Genomic DNA, 25,293 nt, shown 5'->3' on the forward strand with positions numbered 1-25,293 from the left:
TTTATATAAAGAGGCAAAATGACCAGGGTAGCCAGCACAGTATTGAAGGAAAAGAACAAATTTAGAGGACCGACAATATTTGACTTCAAGATTTGCTATAACCTACAGTAACCAAGACTGTGCTATTGGCAAACGAATAAACAAATAGGTCAATGGAAGAGAGAATATAGACAGCCCAGAAACAGACCCACACAAATATGGCCAACTGATCTTTGACAAAGGAACAAAGATAATAAAAACATTAAGACTGTCTTTTCAACATATGGTGCTAGAACAGAGTGGTTATCTTCATAATTAAAAAAAAATGAATCTAGACACAGACATTTTACCACTCACAAAATTTAACTCAAAATGTTTTGCATACCTAAATATAAAATGGAAAACTCCTGGACTCCTGGAATATAATATAGAAGAAAATCTAGATCTAGGTGACCTTGGGCATAGCTATGACTTTTTAGGTACAACACCAGTGGCATGATGCATAAGACATAATTGATAAGTTGGACTTCAATAAAAGTAAAAATTTGTGTTCTGCTGAAGACAATGTCAAGAGAATGAAAAGACAGGCTGAGAAAAATATTTGCAAAACATTTACCTAATTAATGGTTACTATCAAAAATAAACAACTCTTAAATCTCAACAAAAAGAAAATAAGTAACCCAGTTTAAAAAATGGGCCAATGACCTTTATGACACTTTACCAAAGATAATATACAAGTGGCAAATAAGTATATGAAAAGATGTACCATTCTATGTCCTCAAGGAAATGCAAATTACAACAGCAAGATATCACTACATAACTATAAGAAGGGCTAAAATCTAGAATGATGACAATACCATATTCTTTTTTTTTTAAATTTTATTTATTTACTTGACAGACAGAGATCACAAGTAGGCAGAGAGTCAGACAGAGGAAGAGGAAGCAGGCTCCCTGCTAAGCAGAGAGCCCGATGTGGGGCTTGATCCAAGGACCCCGGGATCACGACCTGAGCCAAAGGCTGAGGCTTTAACCCACTAAGCCACCCAGGCGCCTCAACAATACCATATTCTGACAAGTATATGGTGCAATAGAACTTTCATTCATTGCTGATAGGCATGCAAAATATTCAGTCACTTTGGAAGACCGTTTGGAACTTTCTCATAAAACTAGAAATATTTTTACTAAATGATCCAGCAATCTCATTCTTTGGTATTTATTCAAATGAATTGAAAACTTGGGGTGCCTGGGTGTCTCAGTCAGTTAAGCATCTGCCTTCACCTCAGGTCATGATCCCAGGGTCCTGGAATCACATTGAACTCCCTGCTCAACAGGGAGTCTGCTTCTCCCGCTCCCCCTCCCCATGCTTGTGCTCTCTCTCGCGCACACTCTTTCTCTCAAATACATAAATAAAATCTTTTAAAAAAATGAATTGAAAACTTATATCCACACAGAAATTGGCACACAAATATTTATAGCAGCTTTATTCATAATTGCCAAAATTTGAAAGCAACCAAGACATCCTTGAACAGATAAATGAATAAACAGCAGCACATCAGACAAAGGAATACTATGAACAAGGAAAGCAGATGAGATAAGCCATGAAAAGACATGGGGGAACATTAAATGCATATCATTAAGTGAAAGAAGCTAACCTGAAAATGTTATTTGTACGATTCCAACTATGGCCAGGGTTGGGGAGAAGGGGTCAAGATGCAGAGCACAGAGGATTTTTAGAGCAGTGAAAACTACTCTACATGTTACCATAATGTTGGATACATGTCATTATACAATTGTCCAGACTAACAAAGTATAACACCAGAAGTGAACCCTGATGTAAACTATGGACTTTGCATGATTATGATGTCTCAGTGTAGGTTCATAGATTATAACAAATGTACTACTGTGGTGGGGAGTGGAAGTATGTCAGTAATGGGAGAGACTTTGAATATATAAAGGATGAGAGTATATAGAGAAATTTCTATAACATAAAATTTTGTTTTAAACCTAAAACTGCTCTAAAAATGAATTTTATTATTTTTTAAATAATATAAAGCAAAGATGTAAATTTAAATAATATAAAGCAAACATTAAAGAAGTACCAAAGAGAAGTCAAAAATTCTGAACTATATTGAGAGTTTTACTATATCTTTCTTAGTAATTTATAAAACAAGCACTCAAAAAAATCAGTTAAGGTCATGGTTTGATAAATTGATTTAATAACACTTGCTTAAAGGACATAAATAAAACACTCAACTAGAGGAAGCACACACAGGACATTTATGGAACTTTAACTTATGCTGGCTTTAAGTCAGGTCTCAAAAATAACATCAGGATTAAAATCATGTGAGTATATTTTCTGAATATAATGCTAATAAACTATAAATGAATGATATCAATAATACAATGGTAGTACTAGTAATGATACTAATAAACTGTAAATGAATGATAAATGAAGATAACTAGATTATCTTTACCCTCTTGGAAATTAAGAAATATCTGAAAAATTTGTGAGTCAATCACAAATATTTTTAAAAATAATTGAATAATAAAAATCTATATATTATAATATAAAAACAATAGGCAATGAATCTTTTTAAAGTAAAACAATTAATCAAAAAGGTAAATTTTTTGAAAGAAATTTGATGAATTCCTGGCAAATCTGATTATGAAAATAGAATGGAAAGCACAAATAACCAGTATCAGGAATGAAAATGAGGCAGAATGACAAATGATACAGACTAAAACTATAGTAAGGGAATATTGTGAACAACCCTACAACAGTATATTTGAAAATTTGGAGAAAATGGTCAATTCCTAGAAAAATATGATACTGAAATTACCCTTAAACCTAACATTATAGGCAAGCAACCAGGAAGGAAAAAAATTTTGACCTGTGACAGTATTTTTTAAATTTTAACTTTGTTAGTTAACATACAGTGCAATATTGGTTTCTGGAGTAGAATTCAGTGATTCCTCACTCACATACAAAACCCAGTGCTCACCAAAAGTGCCCTCTTTAACATCCACCCCCACCTCTCTCTCTCCATCCACCCTCAGTTTGTTCTCTATCATTAAGAGTCACTATGGAGTGCCTTGGTGGCTCAGTGGGTTAAGCCTCTGCCTTCGGCTCAGATCATGATCTCAATGTCCTGGGATCAAGTCCCACATCTGGCTCTCTGCTCAACAGGGAGTCTGCTTCCTACTCTCTCTCTTTGCCTGCCTCTCTGCCTACTTGTGATCTCTCTCTGTCAAATAAATAAATAAAATCTTAAAAAAAAAAAAAAAAAAGAGTCACTATGGCTTGTTCCCTCTCTCCCAAATGTCCATCAATGATGAATGGGTAAAGAAGTGACAGTATTTTTATTTATTTATTTATTTATTTATTTAAGATTTTATTTATTTATTTAATTGACAGAGATTACAAGTAGACAGAGAGGCAGGCAGAGAGAGAGAGAGAGGAGGAATCAGGCTCCCTGCTGAGCAGAGAGCCTGATGCGGGGCTCAATCCCAGGACCCTGGGATCATGACCCTAACCGAAGGCAGAGGCTTTAACCCACTGAGCCACCCAGCTACCCCTAGAAGTGACAGTATTTTTATTTTTTTTAGTGAGAGTATTTTTAAAATCAGAATGTGTCTTACAAAAAATGTGCAAGGCCTTATCAGGAAAATTGTAAAACTCTATCAAGAATGTTAAAGAAAAACTAAATAAATTATGAATTGAAAGACTAAATTTCAAAGATTTAAATTGTTCCAAAATTAACAGTTAAATCACAAGAAGTATTTATGGGTATTGACAAGCAGAATCTATGATTTTTATAGAAAGTCAAAATCTGCAAATAGCCAAGAGACACTCAACAGGGTGAATAAATTGAGAGAACTTGTCAAATACCATAATTTATTATTAATAAACTCTAATTATAGAGCTGACATAAAAAAGACATTGAATATATTGTGGTGTAGTATGGTATAGTATGGTATGGATGCTATGGTATGGATAGGATGAGATGAGATAGGATGGAATGGTAGTAATTCTAGGATAGGGCAGGGTAGGGTAAAGTAAAATAGTAGAGAAAATGAAAACTGATAGTGGCATATATGCTTCATTGATACTATAAGACAGATTGTATTCTAAATCAGTAGGCAATATTCAGGTTGTCAATTTCTTCCTGATTCTGTTTTGGAAGTTTGTAAGTTTCCAAGAATGCATCCATTTCATCTAGGTTGCTTAACTTATTGGCATATAACTGTTGATAATAATTTCTGATGATTGTTTCTATATCCTCGGTGTTAGTCATGATCTCTCTCTTTTCATTCATAATTTTATTAATTTGGGTCCTCTTTCTTTTCTTTTGGATTAGTTTGGCCAGTGGTTTATGGATCTTATTGATTCTTTCAAAAAAGCAGCTTCTAGCTTCGTTGATGTGTTCTACTGTATCTCTGGTATCTCTGCTCTAATCTTGATTATTTCACTTCCTCTGTGGGGTTAGCTTAATTTGTTGTTGATTCTCCAGTTCTTTTTTTTTTTTTTAAAGATTTTATTTTTTTGACAGACAGAGATCACAAGTAGGCAGAGTGGCAGGCAGAGAGAGAGGAGGAAGCAGACTCCCCGCTGAGCAGAGAGCCCGATATGGGGCTCGATCCCAGGACCCTGGGACCATGACCTGAGCCGAAGGCAGAGGCTTTAACCCACTGAGCCACCCAGGCGCCCCGATTCTCCAATTCTTTAAGGTGTAAAGAGAGCTGGTGTATTCTGGATTTTTTAGTTTTTTTTGAGAGAGGTTTGGATGGCTATGTATTTACCCCTTAGGACCGCCTTTGCTGTATGCCATAGGTTTTGGACAAATGTGTCTTCATTCTCATTGGTTTCCATGAATTGTTTAAGTTCTTCTTTGATTTCCTGGTTGGTCTAAACATTCTTAAGCAGAGTGGTCTTTAGCTTCCAAGTGTTTCAATTCCTTCCAAACTTTTTCCTGTGGTTGAGTTCCAGTTTCAAAGCACTGTGGTCTGCAAATATGCAGGGAATAATGTCAGTCTTTTGGTATTGGTATGCTGGTAAGAATGTGGAACAACAGAAGTCTTATTCGTTGCTTGACAAGAATGTAAAATGGCAGACACTTTGGAAGACAGTTTGGCAAAACTGTCTTTTTCTTACAAAACTAAAGAGGCTCCTACCATATGATCCAGTATGTGGTCTATTCTGGAGAAAGTTCCATGTGCACTTGAGAAGAATGGGTACTCTGCTTTATAGGGTGGAATATTCTGTATATATCTATGAGGTCCATTTGGTCCAATGTGTCATTCAATGCTCTTGTTTATTTTTTATTGATTTATTGATTACTGATTTATTGATTTTCTGTTTGGATGATCTATTACTGAGAGTAGTGTGTTAAGGTCCCCTACTATTAATGTATTCATATCAATGTGACTCTTTATTTTGATTAACAGTTGTCTTATGTAGTTGGCTGCTCCCGTATTGGAGGTATAAATATTTACAATTGTTAGACCTTCTTGGTGGATAGACCCTTTAAGAATGATGTAGTGCCCTTCTTTATCTCTGACTGCAGTCTTTAGTTTAAAATATAATTTATCTGATATGAGAATTACTAACAATAATGAAGCAGTGATCAAAAACCTCCCAAAAAACAAGACCCAGGACCTGATGGATTCCCTGGAGAATTCTACCAAACATACAAAGAAGAAATAATACCCATTCTACTGAGGCTATTTCAAAAAATAAAAACAGAAGGAAAACTTCCATACTTTTTTTTATGAAGCCAGCATTACCGTGATCCCCAAACCAGGCAAAGACCCCATCAAAAAGAAGAATTTCAGACCAATATCCCAGATGAAATATGGATGCCAAGATTCTCAGCAAGATCCTAGCTAATAGGATCCAACAGTACATTAAAAAGATTATCCACCATGACCAGGTGGGATTTATCCATGGGATGCAAGGGTGGTTCAACATTTGCAAATTAGTCAATGTGATAGAACAAATCAATAAAATAAGAGAGAAGAACCACATCGTCCTCTCAATTGATGCAGAAAAAGCATTTGACAAGATACTGATTAAAATGATCCTGATTAAAATGATACAAAGTATAGGGATAGAGGGAACATTCCTCAACTTCATAAAATCTATCTATGAAAAACCCACAGCGGATATCATCCTCAATGGGGAAAAGCTGACAGCCTTCCCTTTGAAATCAGGAACACAACAAGGATGCCCACTCTTACCACTCTTGTTCAACATAGTACTAGAATTCCTAGCAACAGCAATCAGACAACAAAAAGAAATAAAAGTTATTCAAATTGGCAAAGAAGAAGTCAAACTCTTTCTCGTCACAGATGACATGATACTTTATATGGAAAACCCAAGAGACTCAACACCCAAACTACTAGAACTCATTCAGCAATTCAGTAATGTGGCAGAATACAAAATCAATGCGCAGAAATCAGTTTCTTTCTTATACACTAACAATGAAAATATAGAAAGGGAAATGAGAGAATCGATTCCATTTACTATAGCACCAAGAACCATAAAATACCTGGGAATAAACCTAACGAAAGAGGTAAAGGATCTGTACTCCAGGAACTACAGAACACTCATGAAAGATATTGAAGAAGACACAAAAAGATGGAAGACAATTCCATGCTCATGGATCAGAAGAATAAACATTGTTAAAATGTCTATACTACCTAGAACAATCTATACTTTCAATGCCATCCCAATCAAAATTCCACCGGCACTTTTTGAAGAGATGGAACAAACAATCCTTAAATTTGTATGGAACCAGAAAAGACCCTGAATGCTAAGGAAATGTTGAAAAAGAAAAACAAAACTGGGGACATCATGTTGCCTGATTACAAGCTTTACTACAAAGCTGACATCACCAAGACAGCCTGGTACTGGCACAAAAACAGACACATAGACCAGTGGAACAGAATAGAGAGACCAACTATGGACCCTTTTAACTCTATGGTCAAATAATCTTTAACAAAGCAGGAAAAAATATACAGTGGAAAAAAGACAGTTGCTTCAATAAATGATGCTGGGAAATTGGACATCTATGTGCAGAAGAATGAAACTTGACCATTCCCTTACACCATACACGAAGATAAACTCGAAATGGTTAAAAGACCTCAATGTGAGGCAGGAATCTATCAAAATCCTAGAGGAGAACATAGGCAGTAACCTCTTCAACATCGGCCACAGCAACTCTTTCAAGATATGTCTCCAAAGGCAAAGGAAACAAAAGCGAAAATGAACTTTTGGGACTTCATCTAGACAAAAAGCTTCTGCACAGCAAAGGAAACAGTCAACAAAACAAAGAGACAACCCACGGAGTAGGAGAAGTTATTCGCAAATGACACTACAGACAAAGGGCTGATATCCAAGAGCTATAAAGAACTCCTCAAACTCAACACACACAAAACAGATAATCACATCAAAAAAATGGGCAGAAGACATCAACAGACACTTCTCCAAAGAAACGTACAAATGGACAACAGACACATGAAAAAATGTTCATCATTATTAGCCATCAGGGAGACTCAAATCAAAACCACATTGAGATACCACCTTACACCAGTTAGAATGGCCAAAATCAACAAGACAGTAAACAACAAGTGTTGGAGAGGATGTGGAGAAAGGAGAACCCTCTTACACTGTTGGTGGGAATGCAAGTTGGTGCAGCCACTTTGGAAAACAGTGTGGAGATTCCTCAAACAATTAAAAATAGAGCTACCCTATGACCTGCAATGGCACTAGTAGGTAGTTACCCCAAAGATACAGATGTAGTGAAAAGAAGGGCCATCTGTACACCAGTGTTCATAGAAGCAATGGCCGCAGTCACCAAACTGTGGAAAGAACCAAGATGCCCTTCAGCGGATGAATGGATAAAGTAGATATGGTCCATATATACAATGGAGTATAATGCCTCCGTCAGAAATGGTGAATACCCAACTTTTGTATCAACATGGATGGGACTGGAAGAGATTATGCTGAGTGAAATAAGTCAAGCAGAGAGAGTCAAGTATCATATGGTTTCACTTACTTGTGGAGCACAAGGAATAACACAGAGGACATGGGGAGATGGAGAGGAGGAGTGAGTTGGGGGAAGCTGGAGAGGGAGATAAACCATGAGAGACTGTGGACTCTGAGAAACAAACTGAGGGTTTGGGAAGGGAGTGGAAGGTGTTGGGTGAGCCTGGTGGTGGGTATTATAGAAGGCACATATTGCATGGAGCACTGGGTGTGGTGCATAAACAATGAATTTTGAAACACTGAAAAAAATTAAAGTTAATTTTAAAAAATCAGTGGGCAATAGACTTTTCAATAAATATTACTTAAGTGATTATCTATGCATAAAACTAATTATGTCCACATTAAAGACCTAAATATAAGAAGCAAAAATATAAAACTTATAGAAGACAATGTGGCAGAATATAACATTGGATATCTAATTATTTCTTTAAAAATACTCATCATCTTGATAAATATATTTACATTAAAATTAAAAATCTCTATAAATCCAAAAATATAATAGTGAAACAATAGCCTATAGAGATGGAAAAGGTATTTGTTACATATATCCAACAAAGGTCTCATATCCAAAATATATAAATAATTCCTGAAAGTCACTAAAATACAGCCTAATAGAATAAATAATATTTTTTAATTAAAAAAAAAACTTTTTTTAATTTTTAAATTTTAAAAAATTTTTTAAAAATAAATAAATAATAGCCTAATAGAAAAAAAAAAAAACAAGAAGCTCTAACATATTTTTCACCAAAGAAGATATCCAAGTAACTTGTGAACATATAAAAAGGTGCTTAATCTCATTTTGTAGCACAGAAATGCAAATTAAATCTGCAAAGTACAAAAAAAAAAAAAGCCTCAAAAACATAATTGTTGGAAAAAACATAACCAGTAAGACTCATATTTTGCTGATTGAACTACAGTTTGGTACTACCATTTGGAAAGCAGTTTTACATGTGGTGGATTTGAAGATATGCATTTCATATGATCCTTCAATTACATTCCTAAATGCTTGCCCTATAGAAACTTGTACAAGGATAGAGTAGTGTTTTTCTTAATAGTCCAAAAATAGAAACAGCCCATGTGTCCAACAACAATGGAATGAATAAATTCTAATACCTCTATGCTGTGGGATACAGTATGATTCTGAAAAATAATGAACTGCATCTATGCACAGCAACATAGATGAATCTCACAAACAATACTGAACAAATGAACACAAGAGAATACCTACAGAATTGTAGCAAGCAAAGCTTGCTTAATACATAGGTAGGAAAATTTTATAAAGGAAGTCAAGAAAATCAATGTTATAAAATTCAGCATAATGGTTATCCCTAAGAGAAGAGAATTTTGAGCAGGACTTCTCATGTGCAAGCTGTGTTCTGTTTTGTTTTGTTTTGTTTTGTTTTTTTGAATGACCAGAGGTTACATGGAACATGTATTTATATGTGTATTTATATAATAATTTTAAACAATGTATGCATAATTTATATAATATATAATCTTTATGTGTTTTAAATTACTTATAAAGCTTGAAATTCTAAATACCTGCTATATGCAAATTTTGTGTACATTGTATATCTCATAACAAAATAAAAATGATAAAAAGAGCTTTCTGTGCTCACTTGACAACACATATACTAAAAATGGAATAATATAGAGAAAATTAGCATGGCCTCTGCACCAGGACAAAATGCAGATTCATAAAGTATTCCATATTTTGCTTTCCTTCCTAATGTAGAGCAATGACAAAACTTTGTCTCTAATAAGCAAAGTGACTTGACCAACTGAAGTCCCTTCCAGCTGCAAATCCCACCCCCAATTTTTCCCCTTAAAAAAAAAATCTTCCCCAATTTGATATTTATATAAGTAGTTTAAAGCCAAAATTTAGTTATGTAGGGAAGACTGGTAATGCCTATCTTGACTTTTTTTCCTCACTAGGAGGCTCTGATTCATTTACAAATGAATTTCTGCTACATAAAATAAAAATCTATCTTTTTAAACAAAATATAATGAAAGATAAAAATTCTGCATTAATAAAGTATACACTTAGAAGACTCTAAAATATTTAGTCTATAGGGCTACTAGTTTAAGTGATTACCTATGGAAAACAACAAGTTTGGAACCAAGATTATTAGTCTCTAATATGTTTGTCATTCAGATTGTGAAAGAGCGGCACGTCGGTGGCTCAGTCCTTTAAGCATTCGACTCTTGATTTAGGCTTTGCCCTGAGTGTTGGAGATTGAGCGTGGAGTTGGGTTCCATGCTGGTTGTGGAGCCGATTAAGATTCTCTGTCTTTCTCTCTCTTCTCCCCATCTGCCCCTCCCCGCCTTCTCTCTCTCTCTCTCTCTCTAAAAAAGATTGTGAAGGAAAATTATTTTTACTTATATTTACTAGTTTTGTTATAGAGCAAGCAATATTTTAATATATATTCAGCATTTTATGTGATGTTAGCTCTGTAACAGAAGCATATCTGTATTCTTATTTGACAGGTAGAGAAATCATTAGAGGCAGAAATTAATAGTGAGAAATGCATTATGAAAGTATAAACATATATATGATAAATATTTCTGTTTTATAGCTATAAAAATGATTACAATGATACAAAAAATGTTTAATTGGATTCATCAAGCCTCTATCATTAGTATATCCATATAATACCACTTACTGAGTACTTTTGAAATAAAACTAGTAAAGGAACTCAACCATATATTTGGACCATGATCAATAAATATACATAAATGAATAGAATTAGTGGTATCTTTTTACCAGAGCAGAAGCTTTTATATATGGCAAGAACCTGAAGTCCAACTATACAAACAAACAAACAGAAAACAGGTCACAGTAATATTTATTTGGCCACTATAACCACGTTATTTTGAAAACCAACCTGCTTACATCACCAGCCTATGCATTATTCTATTGGGTGGGCCCTAGTTTGGATGACCTACTGTATTAACACTCCCTAAGGGAGTCCAGGTTGGATAGAAGAATATTTTCCAAGAGTAATTAAATTAAGAGAGTGAAACAGGAGAGAATCATGTCAATGGAACCTCCTTCATGGTTATTACTGAGCAATTGCTAAAAATTATTTGAAATAACTTGAAATCAATTAGGACTGTGTGTCCTTGTTATCTTTTGAAAATTAACTTTTCCTTATTAAAGACACACTAAAATCCTCATATATTATGAAATAGAATACATTAAAAAAATACCTGTTATAGATTTAGAATTCTTTGAACAAGGACTTCCTGGACTCTCCCAGAAAATTGTTCTGTCTAGTTTTGTGGTTAATCCTGGGATTCTTCCAGTGACTCCCTGGAAACTTGATCTTGTCCTGGATTTAGAGACTCTTACAGATAGTCTCACCTCTAGGATAGTTAAGTCTTGGCCCATGGCAACTGAGATAGCATTAAGGCGAAGTATAATCAGGTTCATTTAACTTAAAAAATAGCAAAATTGCTAGAGTTATTAAATCCTTAATACATGTCAGGTATGATATGTGTTGTTACTTTATTTTATCATACACATTTTAGGAGAAAAAAACTGAGGCAGAGAGAAGGTAGATAATTTGCTCAACTTTGCACAGTTAGTAAGTGAAAACACCAACTTATTGTGTGCAGGATAGATGTTAGGCAAATAAATGACTAAAGTGTAGACTCTCCAATACAGGCTGAATTGATTTATCCTAGAATTAACTTCTCATATGTCACAATTTTAGAGGCTTTTCTAGTGAAAAACTAAGTGGTGTGCTAGATTCATCAGAAATGCAGAAAGCAATCTTAGACAATGGCTACCAGTTAGTTCTAAAAGCAATATTCTGTTAACACTTATTATAACTTAGAAATGGGTAAATCTGCCAATGTCATGACAGTGAAGGATGAGTATTATAGATTTTTCCTTTTAATCTCAGGTTCCAATACAGCTTGGTATAGCAGTGTTACTGATCCCGTCATTTAAAACATTTACATTTTGTTTATCGTGGATTTTTGCATTAATTTTTATTTTTTATTTTTTTTTTTATTTTATTTTTTTTATATTTTATTTATTTATTTGAGAGAGACACAGTGAGAGAGAGCATGAGCGAGGAGAAGGTCAGAGAGAGAAGCAGACTCCCCGTGGAGCTGGGAGCCCGATGCGGGACTCGATCCCGGGACTCCGGGGTCATGACCTGAGCCGAAGGCAGTCGTCCAACCAACTGAGCCACCCAGGCGTCCCTGCATTAATTTTTATTTTAAAATATTACATTATTATTTACTTTGATTCCTGAGATTTTTGTCACCCCCTTAAATTTTATGCCCAAAGTAAAATATTTCATTTGCCCCCACTTGACTTACCCTAGTCCTGGTCTTGGTTAACAGTGAACATGGAGACACATTATGCATTAATATGACTATACGTATGACTATATCACTTTAACAACCTGCAATCTTCTTGACTTATGTGGCTCTCACAGAAGAAATTAAGGAACCACTCTTTATGTAGTATATGGTGCTCCACTGTAAAGATAGTGAGGAGATTCAATTCAACTGGCCAATACAAATGGCAAAGCGTATCCTTTCAAGTAGAATTATATGCAAGTTGAATACAAAAGGCTTGTTATAATTGGTTAAAACACACAACTACATCAACTTTGTGAAAGAATGTTTCTGTTATTCCAGAGGGAGTCACTTAAATAGAGCAATTCGATAATACTGAAAATTAAAAAATTAAAATCTATAGATTTTAAAAGACAATTTAGTAACTAACTTCTCCTTTGCTTTCCTAAAGGTCATTCATATAATTTATGTATCACCCAACCCCCAAATTGACAAATTTTGAGAATTAATCTAAATGTCAGAAACTAGCAAGTATTTTTCATTCTAGTACTTTTTTTTAAGCCTCTCTACCATAAAATATAATGAAATATGTAAAGGAGTGATTAGTGCTGCATTTAGCCTTTGACCCTTACATACAGCTTTGGCTCTATTCCCAAAATTTCTGTTTTTAAAGTTTTGCAACAACAATCTTCTTTATTCATGAAGTCATTTTCCTTAATGATCAATTACATATATATTTAGATATATTTTAAAAGAATAGGAATGTAGCTTGTCACACATAAATGGATCTTAGAGAGTTACTGGTTCCATGCCAATGCCATCAACTTTCCAGCAACAGATTGGATTGGTTAAGGAAGAAGCCATAAACACCCTATCAACAAGTATTTATACAGATGTTAATGAATTTAAAATTCTGTTAGTGTAACATTTATGCCAAACTCCAATTTTATTTGTGCTTTATTTGTGAGGTATGATGCAATAACTTCTTTTAATAAACATGTACAGACTGCTTATACTTTAAAATGGAAACATATTTTTAGTGTTTCCAGCATGAGAATACATAGAATCAGCCATTTATCAAAGTTACCAAAAATATTTCCATTGCACATAGCATTTTGCTCATCATGCAACTATGTCCTCCAAAAGCTTTTGGTAAAAAGATGAACTCATCTCTATCTGTGAAACAAGAATACGTTTTTATTATATTACTAAGAAAGGCCATTAAGGGAAAAGAAAATAGTCATGGGAAAATTGCCATATGTATTTAAAATATAAATAATTACCTTTTTGTGTGTGTCCCAAATGATAATTGAATCTTAATCTCCCTCTGTGTAGGATATTTATGCTATACTGAAATTTTAGAAAACATTTATTTGAAGCATATGGGTTTAATGAACACTTATTTTGTTTTTCATGAAGAAAAGAATATTTCCATTAATTTCAAAAGAGACTTCATCTCTTTTAGTGAACTTCTTAAAGCTGAACTGCTTTCCTCTAGGATTGTGTACACTGTGAACATTTTATAAAGTAGCCTTATATGATGGAATAGTTTTGTTGTTGTTGTTGTTGTTGTTGTTTTAATTTGCCATCCTTGGTTGTCAGTTTTTATCCCAAACTAGTTCTGACTTTCAGAGCTGAAGTTTCTATTATAATGATTAAGTTAGTTATAAATAGGAATGTATAACCCTCCATAATGCACAGGTCTGTCTACACACTAAAAATCTAAATTCTAGCTCTACATTTGTCAGGACACTGACAGACCATTAACCAATTATGACAATTATTCCATTATTTCACAAATATTTTTGAACACCATCCTACTTATACCCCTTAAAGAGCTTATTTATACTAGGCAAAACTGACACATGAATAGGAAAATAAAATACAATGTAATAAATGCTATTACAGAGTCTCTATAGGAACTTTTAGAGGGCATCTGCAACTTAATTTGAGTAAGGAATGCAGTGTTGGGAGATCAAGGACTTAACACAAAGAACATAATTTCCAAACTGTCATGTCATGAAGATATGAAGAAAAAAAACACCATTGGCAAAAGTGAGTAATCTGAAGCATAAGCCTATAAGCAGAAGAGACCATTTTGAGTAATTCTAACATATCTGAGTGACTGAGGCAAGAACCTAACAAATGTGTCTGAAGTTATTACAAAAAATGAACATTATCCAGAGGCAATGGAGATCCAGAGTTTAACATATGAAGCAGTGTAATTAGATTTGTATTTTAGCAAGACCATTTGCAATATGGAGATATATACATGGAAACAAGACCAAAGGAAAACAAAAACAAAAACACACCAAAAACAAAAAACAAAAAAGGAGTGAGAGGGCTCTTACAGTAAATAAGAAAAAATGATGGTTGTCTGACATAAATTCGTGACAAGAGAAATCCAGGAAATATGAGATTGAAAAGAATTTAGGAGGTAAAGTATGCAGATGTAGGGTGAGGATGAATGCTGGTTCATACAAGACTCTGGTTTCTGACTTACACATTGACAATGGTGGTAGCATTATGGGACCTTGGAAAAGGTAGGATAATACATGAGTTCAGCTTTTTTAAAAACTCAGTTTAAATTACCTGTGGGATGTCTAAGTGGCAAAGCTTTGGATGGATACGTATTTCAAAAGGAAATAATGGAAGTGATTGAAGAAATTGAATGAATATCCTCATACGGGAAAAGTATAGCCTAAGAGTAAATGAAGCCAGGTTTGAACCCTAGAAAATAATCATGAGATTAGAAGGGATAGCAAGGGAAAAGGAGCCCTTGAAGGAGACAGGTTTAGACAAAAGGTGTGAAAAAGAAAAAACAAACAAACAAACAAAAAACACAACACAATAAAAAAACAAGGAGAGTGCAATGAAACAAAATCCAAAAGAAATAAGACTTTTAAGAAGGAAGGGTGGACAACAATGCATAATAATATTAAAGAGGAGTCAGTAAGATAATAACTTCAAAAAGTCCCAAAGATTTAGCAATACTAATGATCTTGGTGTGAACAGTTCCAGTGAAATGGTGTGAAGAAGGAGGCATCTTGCAATGAGCTGAAGCATGAACTGTAATAAGTCAACAGAAACTGGTCTTTGTCTACCATTTCAAGAAGTTTATCTGATTAGGGAAGGAGAGAGAAGAGTAGCTAAAGGGGAAGCTAAAAGCCATTTTGACAGGTACTAGAAATACAGAGGAAAAGAAAGTACTGATGGATAAGAGATCCTAGATTCTATAAAAAGGTTGAGATTCAGAGCAGAGTTGAAAGCACTGTGTTTAGAAGAAATTGTGCTTCTTCCACTGTGATAGGTGAGAGGTACCTGTGCACTTCCATCACCACAAAGAAGCCTGTTCACTCCTTTCAAAATGGAGCCTGAAGTAAAGTGGATAGTGGGGATGGAAAGGAGGAGCCAGTTATTAGCAACATACCCAGCAGGTAGACTAGATCTAGTTTCTGATTAGATGTTGGTACTGTAGGGAGTGAGCAGCCAAGGTTGACTCCAGAATACCTGGTCTGGATGACTTGGGAATTCAGGAGGCAAAATATACTTAGTAGAATTATGATGGTTAAAAACAAGTTGTGATTCTGAAGTTCAGCTGGATATGAGAACAGGAATAAAATAGAGGCTGGTGATATTTAGTGCTCTGGGCTGCCAGTCCCATCAGGTAATACACAATGTCTATCTGGCTGACTATCATCAGAAGTCAGCACAGTGCCAGGCAAAGAGTGGGGTGGGGGTAAGGGTCCTGGATACTTGTAGAATGAGGAGCACATCTAAAGGAATCTATAAAGAAACATGAAAGGGAAACTTGAGAGTTTTAAGACAAAAGAAATGACCCATGTCGTTGAATTCAGCAGAGAGGTCAATTAAGATGAAATAATTGTGTTTGTTAGATTAAGACAGTTCTTAGTAAGGACAATTTCAATTGGATTAAATTAAGGTGGATTTGGAAAGTGAAGAAGTAGAAAGAAGGAGTAGACGTCTCTTAAAAGAATGTTGTTAACCAATAGCTTTTAGTGTGAAAGGGGAAGTTTTAAAAGAGTGCAGAATTTGTCCCTGAAAACTTATATCTTATTTTATGAGTTTATTGAATGGGAGATATGAACCTAGGAGATATGAATGGGAGATATGAACCTAGGAGAAAATGACTTGTAGTTTAGAAGATATTTAGCATTAAATTTGTATGCCTAGAGAGAAAGTTGCTCCTTTTGAAACTACAATAAGAACTGAAATCAAACAATAGGCAAAAGAAAATATTTGCACCAGTGATAATAGATAAAGGATTATGAATGGTCAGTTAAAAACGGAAATGGAAATGCTAGGAACTGGCGTGAATAAGAAAGTATTTTACATTATTTGATTTATAATTAATAAGTAATCGTGGAATAACATTCAATCTCATTAGCAGTAAAAAGTGTATAGATTAAGGCCACATTGGACAATATTTGTGTCATATTATCGAGAACTTTAAAATATTTAACATCCCAGTGTTCGCCAAGGACTCAATGAAATGAGTAATCTCATATAATCTATGGTAAATTGGTGAAAGCTTTTACAACTATTTGACCATATAGATTATATCAAGTTTCTCAAAATATTTCTAGTTTTAGAGATGTTATCTTTTTTTTTTTTTTAAAGATTTTATTTATTTGACAAAGAGAGATCACAAGTAGGCAGAGAGGCAAGCAGAGAGAGAAAGAGGAGGAAGCAGGCTCCCTGCCGAGCAGAGAGCCTGATGTGGGACTCAATCCCAGGACCCTGAGATCATGACCTGAGCTGAAGGCAGAGGCTTAACCCACTGAGCCACCCAGGTGCCCTTAGAGATGTTATCTTTAATCCCACCTGAAAAACAGATCAATTAAATAGATAATTAGAAACCTATCATGTAACAGGCTGGTACATCATAGTGTATAACCACTAATATTATGTTTAGGATGAGATTTCCATTACATAGAATACATTTGATATATACTAATAGAAAAATGGAATGCATAGAATACATATAATTTTATGTAAACAAAACCCAAAAAATCTATTAAAGAACTATGAGTAAATGCCTTACAAATATTATTCAGTGATTATCTTTGGATAGTGGGATTTTTGTGGATTTTCTTTCCTTTTTTTTCTTTTTGACTTTTTACTTTTCTGCATTTTCTAAATTATCTGTAATAAGAATGTATTCATTTTATAAAGAAAAGTTTAACAATTTGTTTAAATAAAATTACTCAAATTTTTGTTTTGAAGAAAAGGAGCAAATGTAGACAGCAGTAATGAGGCTAAAAGCAGGAATCAAAGGAAAGACCTTTTTCCTTCGGTTAGGATTCCAGAAATTCATGAAGCAAGACTCAGAAAAGTAGGAAAGGACAGGAAGTAAAGCGGTTTGAGTTCTGCAGGTAAAATGGTGCCTCTTCTACAACTGAAAGATTTTACTAGACAGCCTGAGTAATGACAAGCACCCATTAAGTAATCCAAATTGCCATTATTCTTCCTATGTGAGATGCTAAAAACAGAACTTCTTCTACAAGTTTAAAAGAGTTAATCTTATTTTCCTCTTCTCAATGACAGGAGTAATCCTGAAATGGTTTAGCCAAAATGGAATCAATTTCTTCAGTATGTAAATTACAGTATCTTCAAGTACATCCAGCCAACTTCACCAATATGCTTGTTCTGTTATTACACTTGAACACACGCCAATCTACCAATCTATGCCTTAGGGTGAAAAAGGTTAATATGAACTGGATCCTTACAGTGAAATCTCTCATCTTTACCCAGGGATTGTTTTTTAGAACCTTAGCTGAACTCTGATGTAAAACCACTTAAGGTTTACGGAGTGTTATCAGAGAGTAAAATCGTTACAAAAGGATTCTCTACTTATCAAGAGTAGTTAAGTTTCTAGCTATAGGCTCAGTTGATTATCAGTGGCCACTCACTTTTTTCTGTCACGGCACTTATGGGTCCAACATTTGGTCTGGTCAACCAAAAAAGGGGGGGTAAAAGGCTGGGACTTCGCCAGGGAAAAGACTTAATGCTGTGCAGTAATGGGAAGTGACAATGCCAAAGGTTCCCTCTGTTGGATTTTCTTATAATTTTTGTATACCTATATGACCACTTATCAGAATGGTGTCTGCTCATGGATTCAATGGTCAGCCTTTGCATGTGAAGTAATTGTTCCTTCAATATAGCAGGTATGGAGGGATTGGCTTAAGCTCAGGATACAAAGGATATGGCCATCTTAGAAACATAAGGTGGCATGAGAAGCAACAGCAAGTTAACTTTGCTAAGTAACACGGAGTCTAGAGAAAAAACATGCTAATTTTTATCTTTTCTAAGAATTGGCTACAATATCTCTAAACTAGAGTCATTTTACTAATTTCAGCAACAATTTTTAAGGAAAAAATCTACATGGTAGGTGTAGCACTCCTGGCATGTTCAGAATGACAAATGCTAACCTTGTACGTATATGTATGACTGCGTGTGGCACATGCACCAAGCATTCGAAGCAGGCCTTGCACCATGCTTCATTTGTTTTCCAAACAGCTTGAAGGTATGCGGTATACAAAGATCTATAGTGAAAGAATTAATAAATTAACATATAAAATATTAGGTCTTAAATTATAGGATTCTTGTTAGTTTGATTACCCTGCATTAGTTTTCAAGAGGGGCCTATCTCTGATGTACTATCAGTCAATCCTACCAAGCTAATAAGTCTCTAAACACGAAAATGCCTCCAAATGAGATCTAGTCCATGAAGGAAAGCTCTAAAACAGCAGGTCTTTGGTGTAATTCTGAAAAGCATGGCATTGTCATAGCAGAACATCTACAGATTTTTTTTAAAATGACACAAATGTATAAATTTTACATATAAATACAAGGGTTGGATTTTTAATTTTTTTTTCTTTTTCTTTACTCTTATATAGTTGTTACCTTATATTCTTACCTTATATAATTTCTCCCCTTGCATATTTTCCATATCCATTTATATTATGCTTCCTTACCTCCTTTCTTGAAATGGCTACTCTGGCATAAGCACAGGTTCCCTAAACTTTGTATAATTATATTCCTCGCTTAAAATATTGTATTAGCTTACACAAACCAAGCTTAGTTTTATATACAAAATTAAAACTCTATTTCAAATACCCTCAATAAAATTTATGAATTCTATGTACATACAAGGTTAATGCAAGAACTAGACTTTAAAATAAGCCTCCAAAGACATCATAGTGGACAGATATTCTTTTTATACTAGAATTTTACTATCTACCAAGAATAATTCTTTGAATTTTTAATTTAAAAGCTAAAAAAAAAGCAAGTCCTGAAAGATGTTGGCTAGATTGAACCATTGTCTTTATTTTTAAAAATAGGTGATTTTGAAACTCAAGCAGGAAAATTACTTAATCTGTAAGTGACAGACATTTTTCTTACAGATGATTATGCTCCCATGAATTAGTTTGTTTTTATTTTGATGAAATTGTTTGCCTAGACTGATCTACTCAGCCAAAATTTGATCTCTTTTAAATAACAAATAGAATTTCCATATTTTTCCCCAGGTAAGAAAGAAGAACTTATCTACAAGGATGCCACTCCGGATGAAAAATTAGAAAGGAGTAAAGAATACACATACCAATGGCTTCACACACAGGTTGGGATTCATGAAACAACTAATTCGAGAAATATGAAATGGTGAGGTCATTTCCTTTAAATTAGATTTTTGTATTGCAAACATACCTTGAAAAATGAAACCTAGGTTATTGTGTTAAAACAAACATGATTTTATAGCCAAAGGCTAATATACCCATTGCCAGGTTATAAAAGGCCTCTTCTTTGGAATAGATTTAATCACTCTTTATATTTTTCACCTTAAAATATTTGAGAGTTCTGTTTCTGTAATGCTTAAAACCAACAGATGAAACACACAAATGATTCTATTTTATAAAGTAAAATGCATGGTATCAATAAACTGTTTATAAATATAGTATGTATGGGAGGTTATATTTTGTTTTGTGTCATTTCTATCATTTACATTTGACAGTTAAATTTATAATTCAACACTGTGCTTCCACTTTACCAGTCATGTAACTAATTTCCAATGATGTCTCCATTCTTCAGTTTCCACTCGTTTATAGTGAGGTGGTAGTATCTTATCTATCTCACAAGGTAGAGGTACGATCACAAGGTTGAGGATGTCAAATGTTTATATCCCTTAATAACAAACAAGGAAACATGAATATAATAGGTAATCAATTAATTTTTGTTACATTAAAGTACATATTAGTTTGTTACCACATAATAAAATACCATAGATTGTGTGGCTTAAATAACAGAGATTTATTTTCTCACAGTTTTGGAGGGTACAAGTTCAAGATGGAGTTAGCAAGTTTGGTTCTTTGGAGGTCTGTCTTCATGGTCTGCAGAGGGCCACCTTCTCACTGTGCCCTCACACAATCATCCTTCCATCTCTGTTTTCTATGTTTTAATCTCCTCTTCTTATAAGGACACTAGTTATATTGGATTAGAGCCTACCCATATGACCTTATTTTACTTTAATTATCTCTTTTATGGCTCTATCTCCAAATACATCACATTATGAGGTATTGAGAGTTAGGACTTTAGCATATCATTTCTGACGAAACAAAATTCAGCCCACAGCAATGTGGTATAATGCATAATGCTAAAAATGCATAAAAGCTAAAAATCAACATAATGTATAATATATATGCATAACCACTGAACCAAAGTTTTAGGGAAATAAAAGTCTAGAAATAATACTTTTGGCATAATTTTTCAAAACTTTCATTTTATCTACATATATCCATAAAATAATAAAAAATAAAAATAAAATAAGAAAATAAAAAAGTGCTAATATAAACACTAACTAAATATATAAATCAATATTTAATCTAAATGTAGATAATGCTTTGGAATGTTTCCAGGCATTCTATAGAATATAATCTCCAATACATATGATATAATGTAATAACTATTTAAATGACTAACAAAATACAACAATTATGAAGGTTAAAACAATTTAGAAGCAGGTTAAATATGTAAAAAATGAAATCTCTTTTTATAATATATATATATAAATTGAGACTTTCATATGTGGTCAATTCCATCCATGTAATTCCTTTAAAAATATGGAAAAGGAAGTGAAGACTGAAAGTAAAATTAAAACAACATTTTATAATCTGGATATTTTTGTATTATTTAATTGTGAGAAAAGAAAGTAGGAGTAAAGCAATCAGCATTTGGGAACTTTTATTTTACTAAGTACTCCAATTAATACAAGCACAATTTCTTTTATGTTGGTATAAATCATTTTAGTGTAATTCATAAGATGATATCCTTAGAATTATAAACAAATGAAAACATGAAAATTGGTATATATCTTTGTCTATACTTTACTATATTTATTTTATATATTTAATAAAACTATTATTTCCATTTTATAGATTACTAATTTCTCCCAAACTTTTTGGTGGGCATTTATTTCATATTCTTCTTCTACATTTATATAATAATATAATCTTTGTTTTTCTCACTCTGCAGCAATCACTTCTTGCCTGAGTTAGATCCAGAAGTACTTAATGGTGGAAGAGTTCAGCTTGTGGTAAGAAATATGCTTAAAGTTACAGAAAAATGTTGTATATGCTCATCCTCAGTAACTGACACTTTAAAATATGTCCATAATTAGTGTAAATTATGAAAATATCACAACTCAATCTTTTTGGGGTAATCTCAAAATACTATACATTAAAATAATAACCTGTAATAATAACATGTTTTCTTGATTTGTAATATAACTTTAAAATCTGCTGTTACTTTAAAATATTGATTCTATATGGTAGATTTAAAAATATTAACTTGCTACCATATTTAAAATAACGTGACTCTGAACGGGAATTGCATAATGAACTTATTTACTTGAATATTTTAAGAGTAGGTTACTGAGAGAAATAGACTCTCACAACTTAGAAAATCAAAGCAGATAAAAATTAACAAGTAATTGTAAACTCAACCACTCTAAGTAATAAAGTGTAAATTACTGAAGCTTTAGGAACAACCAAGTTCTAAACGTGGTGACCAGAATGTAAAACTCTAGACAATATAACTGTATGTGCATTGTTAAAGTCAATTGTACTATAGGCTATTAGAAGGAAGACTATGTTAACAAAAGAAGGATGGCCAGTGAGGAGTCTAGAGAAATGGATCCCACAAAACAAGAAACATTCAGTGTGTTTCCGGAAATTTCCAGAGAAGAGGGTACCCTAACCAATGATAAAAGTGTACGGCCTCCTTAGCAGTTGAAAATGGATGCCTCAGGTGACCCTAACTTTATGACACCTTCCCTTTATATCAACCAATTAATACTCCTTGCTCAGATTCTATGTTCACCAAGAAACTGATTTTAATTTAGCTTGCCAAGTAGAATTTAGCATAAAAAGATAATACACTTTCTAATACATCTAGTATGATGGTATCCAGAGTAGTTATATTCATAATTCTCATGAACAATTCATTCAAGGAATTTTCCTGAAAAGGAGCAAAATTAGGGCAATAGCTAAAATTAATGTATCTTCCTGAAAAGGGAGCAAAATTAGGGCAATAGCTAAAATTAATGTGTTTATAAAAATATTTATAGAACCTATGCACAAGTTTGAAATACTCATTAAACAAATATTTCCTTGCATTTTAATACAGGCTCATCTGGCAGAGTGGCATGTAGATTGCCCTAGGAAAATTGATATTTCAAGCAATGAACACCATGCATATTACTAACAATTGCACACAGAGTGTTGAGTTGTCACTTTGGAGCAAGAATGGGGAATATAAAAGTCCCAAGGAATGCCAGGATAAAGAAACTGATATTAACATTGAATGATTATACTTCTAAAAATGAATGCAAACAGACTGGGTAGATTTCTAATTGAAGTGGTTCTATGAGAGGGGTGCCTGGGTGGCTCAGTTGGTTAAGCATCCTACTCGTGATCTCAGCTCAGGCCTTGATCTCAGGTGATGAGTTCAAGCCCCACAATGGGCTCTATGCTGGCCATGGAGCCTACTTAAAAAAAAAAAAAAAAAAAAGATGGCTCTATGAGATTAATGCTTTGACATTAATCTCCTTCTTCTGTATCCCATTGTATTATACTATATTCAAATATATGACAATGACATAGCAATGATAAATGCTTTTTTGATATTGAAGAGATATAGGTGAATACAAAAACAAAGTAAATGATAGTAGAACAGAAATAAGTTTTTTGTTTGTTTCTATTTTCATGTAAATGGAGGTAGGAGAAGGGATTAAAGACTTATGTCAAAAGGATACTGGACTAATTGAATGCCCAAAATAGATATCTTGCAGAGTCGTGGGAATGTGTTGGGAAACTGGAGGCAGATAATTGCACATTTGGGACCAGGCCATAACTAAAAGTAAAGTTAAAGAAAAAAATCTGGAACTGCTGCCACTTTTCCTCCAAGACATAAGGAAAACACCCATAATAAAAGGATAGAAAATCATGAAACAAAAATGATAAAATTTTGATTAAAACAATTATGAATATGTTAATAAGCCTACTAAAAATTCTGTCTAGGGTGCCTGGGTGGCTCAGTTGGTTGAGCAACTGCCTTCAGCTCAAGTCATGATCCCGGACTTCCAGGATCGAGTCTGCATCGGGCTCCCAGCTCCTTGGGGAGTCTGTTTCTCCCTCTGACCTTCTCCTCTCTCATGCTCTCTCTCACTCATTCTCTTTCAAATAAATAAATAAAATCTTTAAAAAAAATCTATCTATATAAAATATTACCATTGAAATAAACTATGGACTGGACATCATAAAAGAGAGACATAGTGAATTGAAAGATTATCTACAAAGGAATAATAATTATATTGACAGCTGACATTATAGCAGAAACAATGCATACCAAAAAAGAGTGGAGTCACTTCTTAATAACAGAGATAGATATAAATATTATCCAGAATACTCTCCAGTAACCTTCAAGAGTAAGAATAAGATATAATAAAACATTCAAATTCTGGGTTTTAAAGAAGCTAATAAATAACATCTCTGTCTAAGATCAAAGTATTTTGTGTGGCAGACAGGAATAAGAAAAATGAAAATAAGATATCATTTTACTTATTTCCAAATATATTATCAGAAGACATGCCACAGAGCCATACAATTGTATTGCTGATTAACTTTATCCCCCCAAACTCCAGGATTTTTCTGTAGAAGACAGTCCTGGTTCAGGTTCTCCAGGAAACATATTCCGAGATTCCTGTACTTGAGTGCAGAACATTTGTTGGAGAAGGCATTCAGAAACAACTCCTTTGAGGGGTGAAAGAAGCATAATTGAGCAGAGGGAAAAGGTAAAATTCAATAGAGTTGCAGGAGAGGAAGTGAGCTCCAGTGGTGTGAAGGCCCTTCTAAGCTGTCCCAGCTTGAGGCAAGAGGATCAGGCTCCTATTCTCCTGCATCTCTTCAGGAGAGGGTATGGTTTGGGCAAGACAGCCATCTTTAGCTAAGGACGGTTTTCAGAGAGATATTCAGCTAAGAGCCATACTTTTCAGCAGCTGGGAGAATCTGACTCAGTTGTTTAAAGTGATCTGAGTGGCATATGATAATATCCACTATATTCATTAAGTTTATTGTTCATAGATACAACTTAGCATATAAAATGTGTTAACTGTCTCCAAATAAATCTATAAAGTAAAACTAATTTGAACCAAAATTATAGCTTCTTTTTTAGGAAACTGAAAAATCTCATTGTAAAATGTGTATTGATGAATAAGAACACAATATTATATAAGTCAACTTTGAAAAAGAAGAGCCAACTTGCATCATAAGATATAAAGACAGTATAAAACTAAACTTTGTGGTACAGATAAATAGACCAATGGATATGAATAGTTAGTTTGGAAATAGACCTGTGACTATATTGGAATATGGTATATA

The 25,293-nt window shown here is 33.8% G+C and overlaps 1 protein-coding gene and 1 non-coding gene across 5 annotated transcripts in view; both read left to right on the forward strand.

The window, feature by feature from the left end:
• Positions 1 to 25,293, forward strand: part of LRRIQ1 (leucine rich repeats and IQ motif containing 1) — a 210,511-nt gene that overhangs the window by 162,209 nt on the left and 23,009 nt on the right. For 3 of the 4 annotated variants that reach the window (XM_032874162.1, XM_032874165.1, XM_032874164.1), the window contains 3 exons: positions 19,891 to 20,023; positions 20,683 to 20,733; positions 21,890 to 21,950. In XM_032874162.1, coding sequence (XP_032730053.1) covers positions 19,891 to 20,023; positions 20,683 to 20,733; positions 21,890 to 21,950 — 245 coding nt within the window. The remainder of the gene's footprint in view (positions 1 to 19,890; positions 20,024 to 20,682; positions 20,734 to 21,889; positions 21,951 to 25,293) is intronic. The other variant, XM_032874163.1, reaches the window with a different exon arrangement.
• Positions 9,638 to 9,743, forward strand: LOC116877518. Its single transcript, XR_004384658.1, has one exon. It is a non-coding gene; the product is annotated as a U6 spliceosomal RNA (small nuclear RNA).

This window comes from Lontra canadensis, unplaced genomic scaffold (assembly GCF_010015895.1).
Source record: "Lontra canadensis isolate GAN:19392208 unplaced genomic scaffold, GSC_riverotter_1.0 scaffold52, whole genome shotgun sequence".
In the NCBI taxonomy this organism is placed as follows: domain Eukaryota; kingdom Metazoa; phylum Chordata; class Mammalia; order Carnivora; family Mustelidae; genus Lontra; species Lontra canadensis.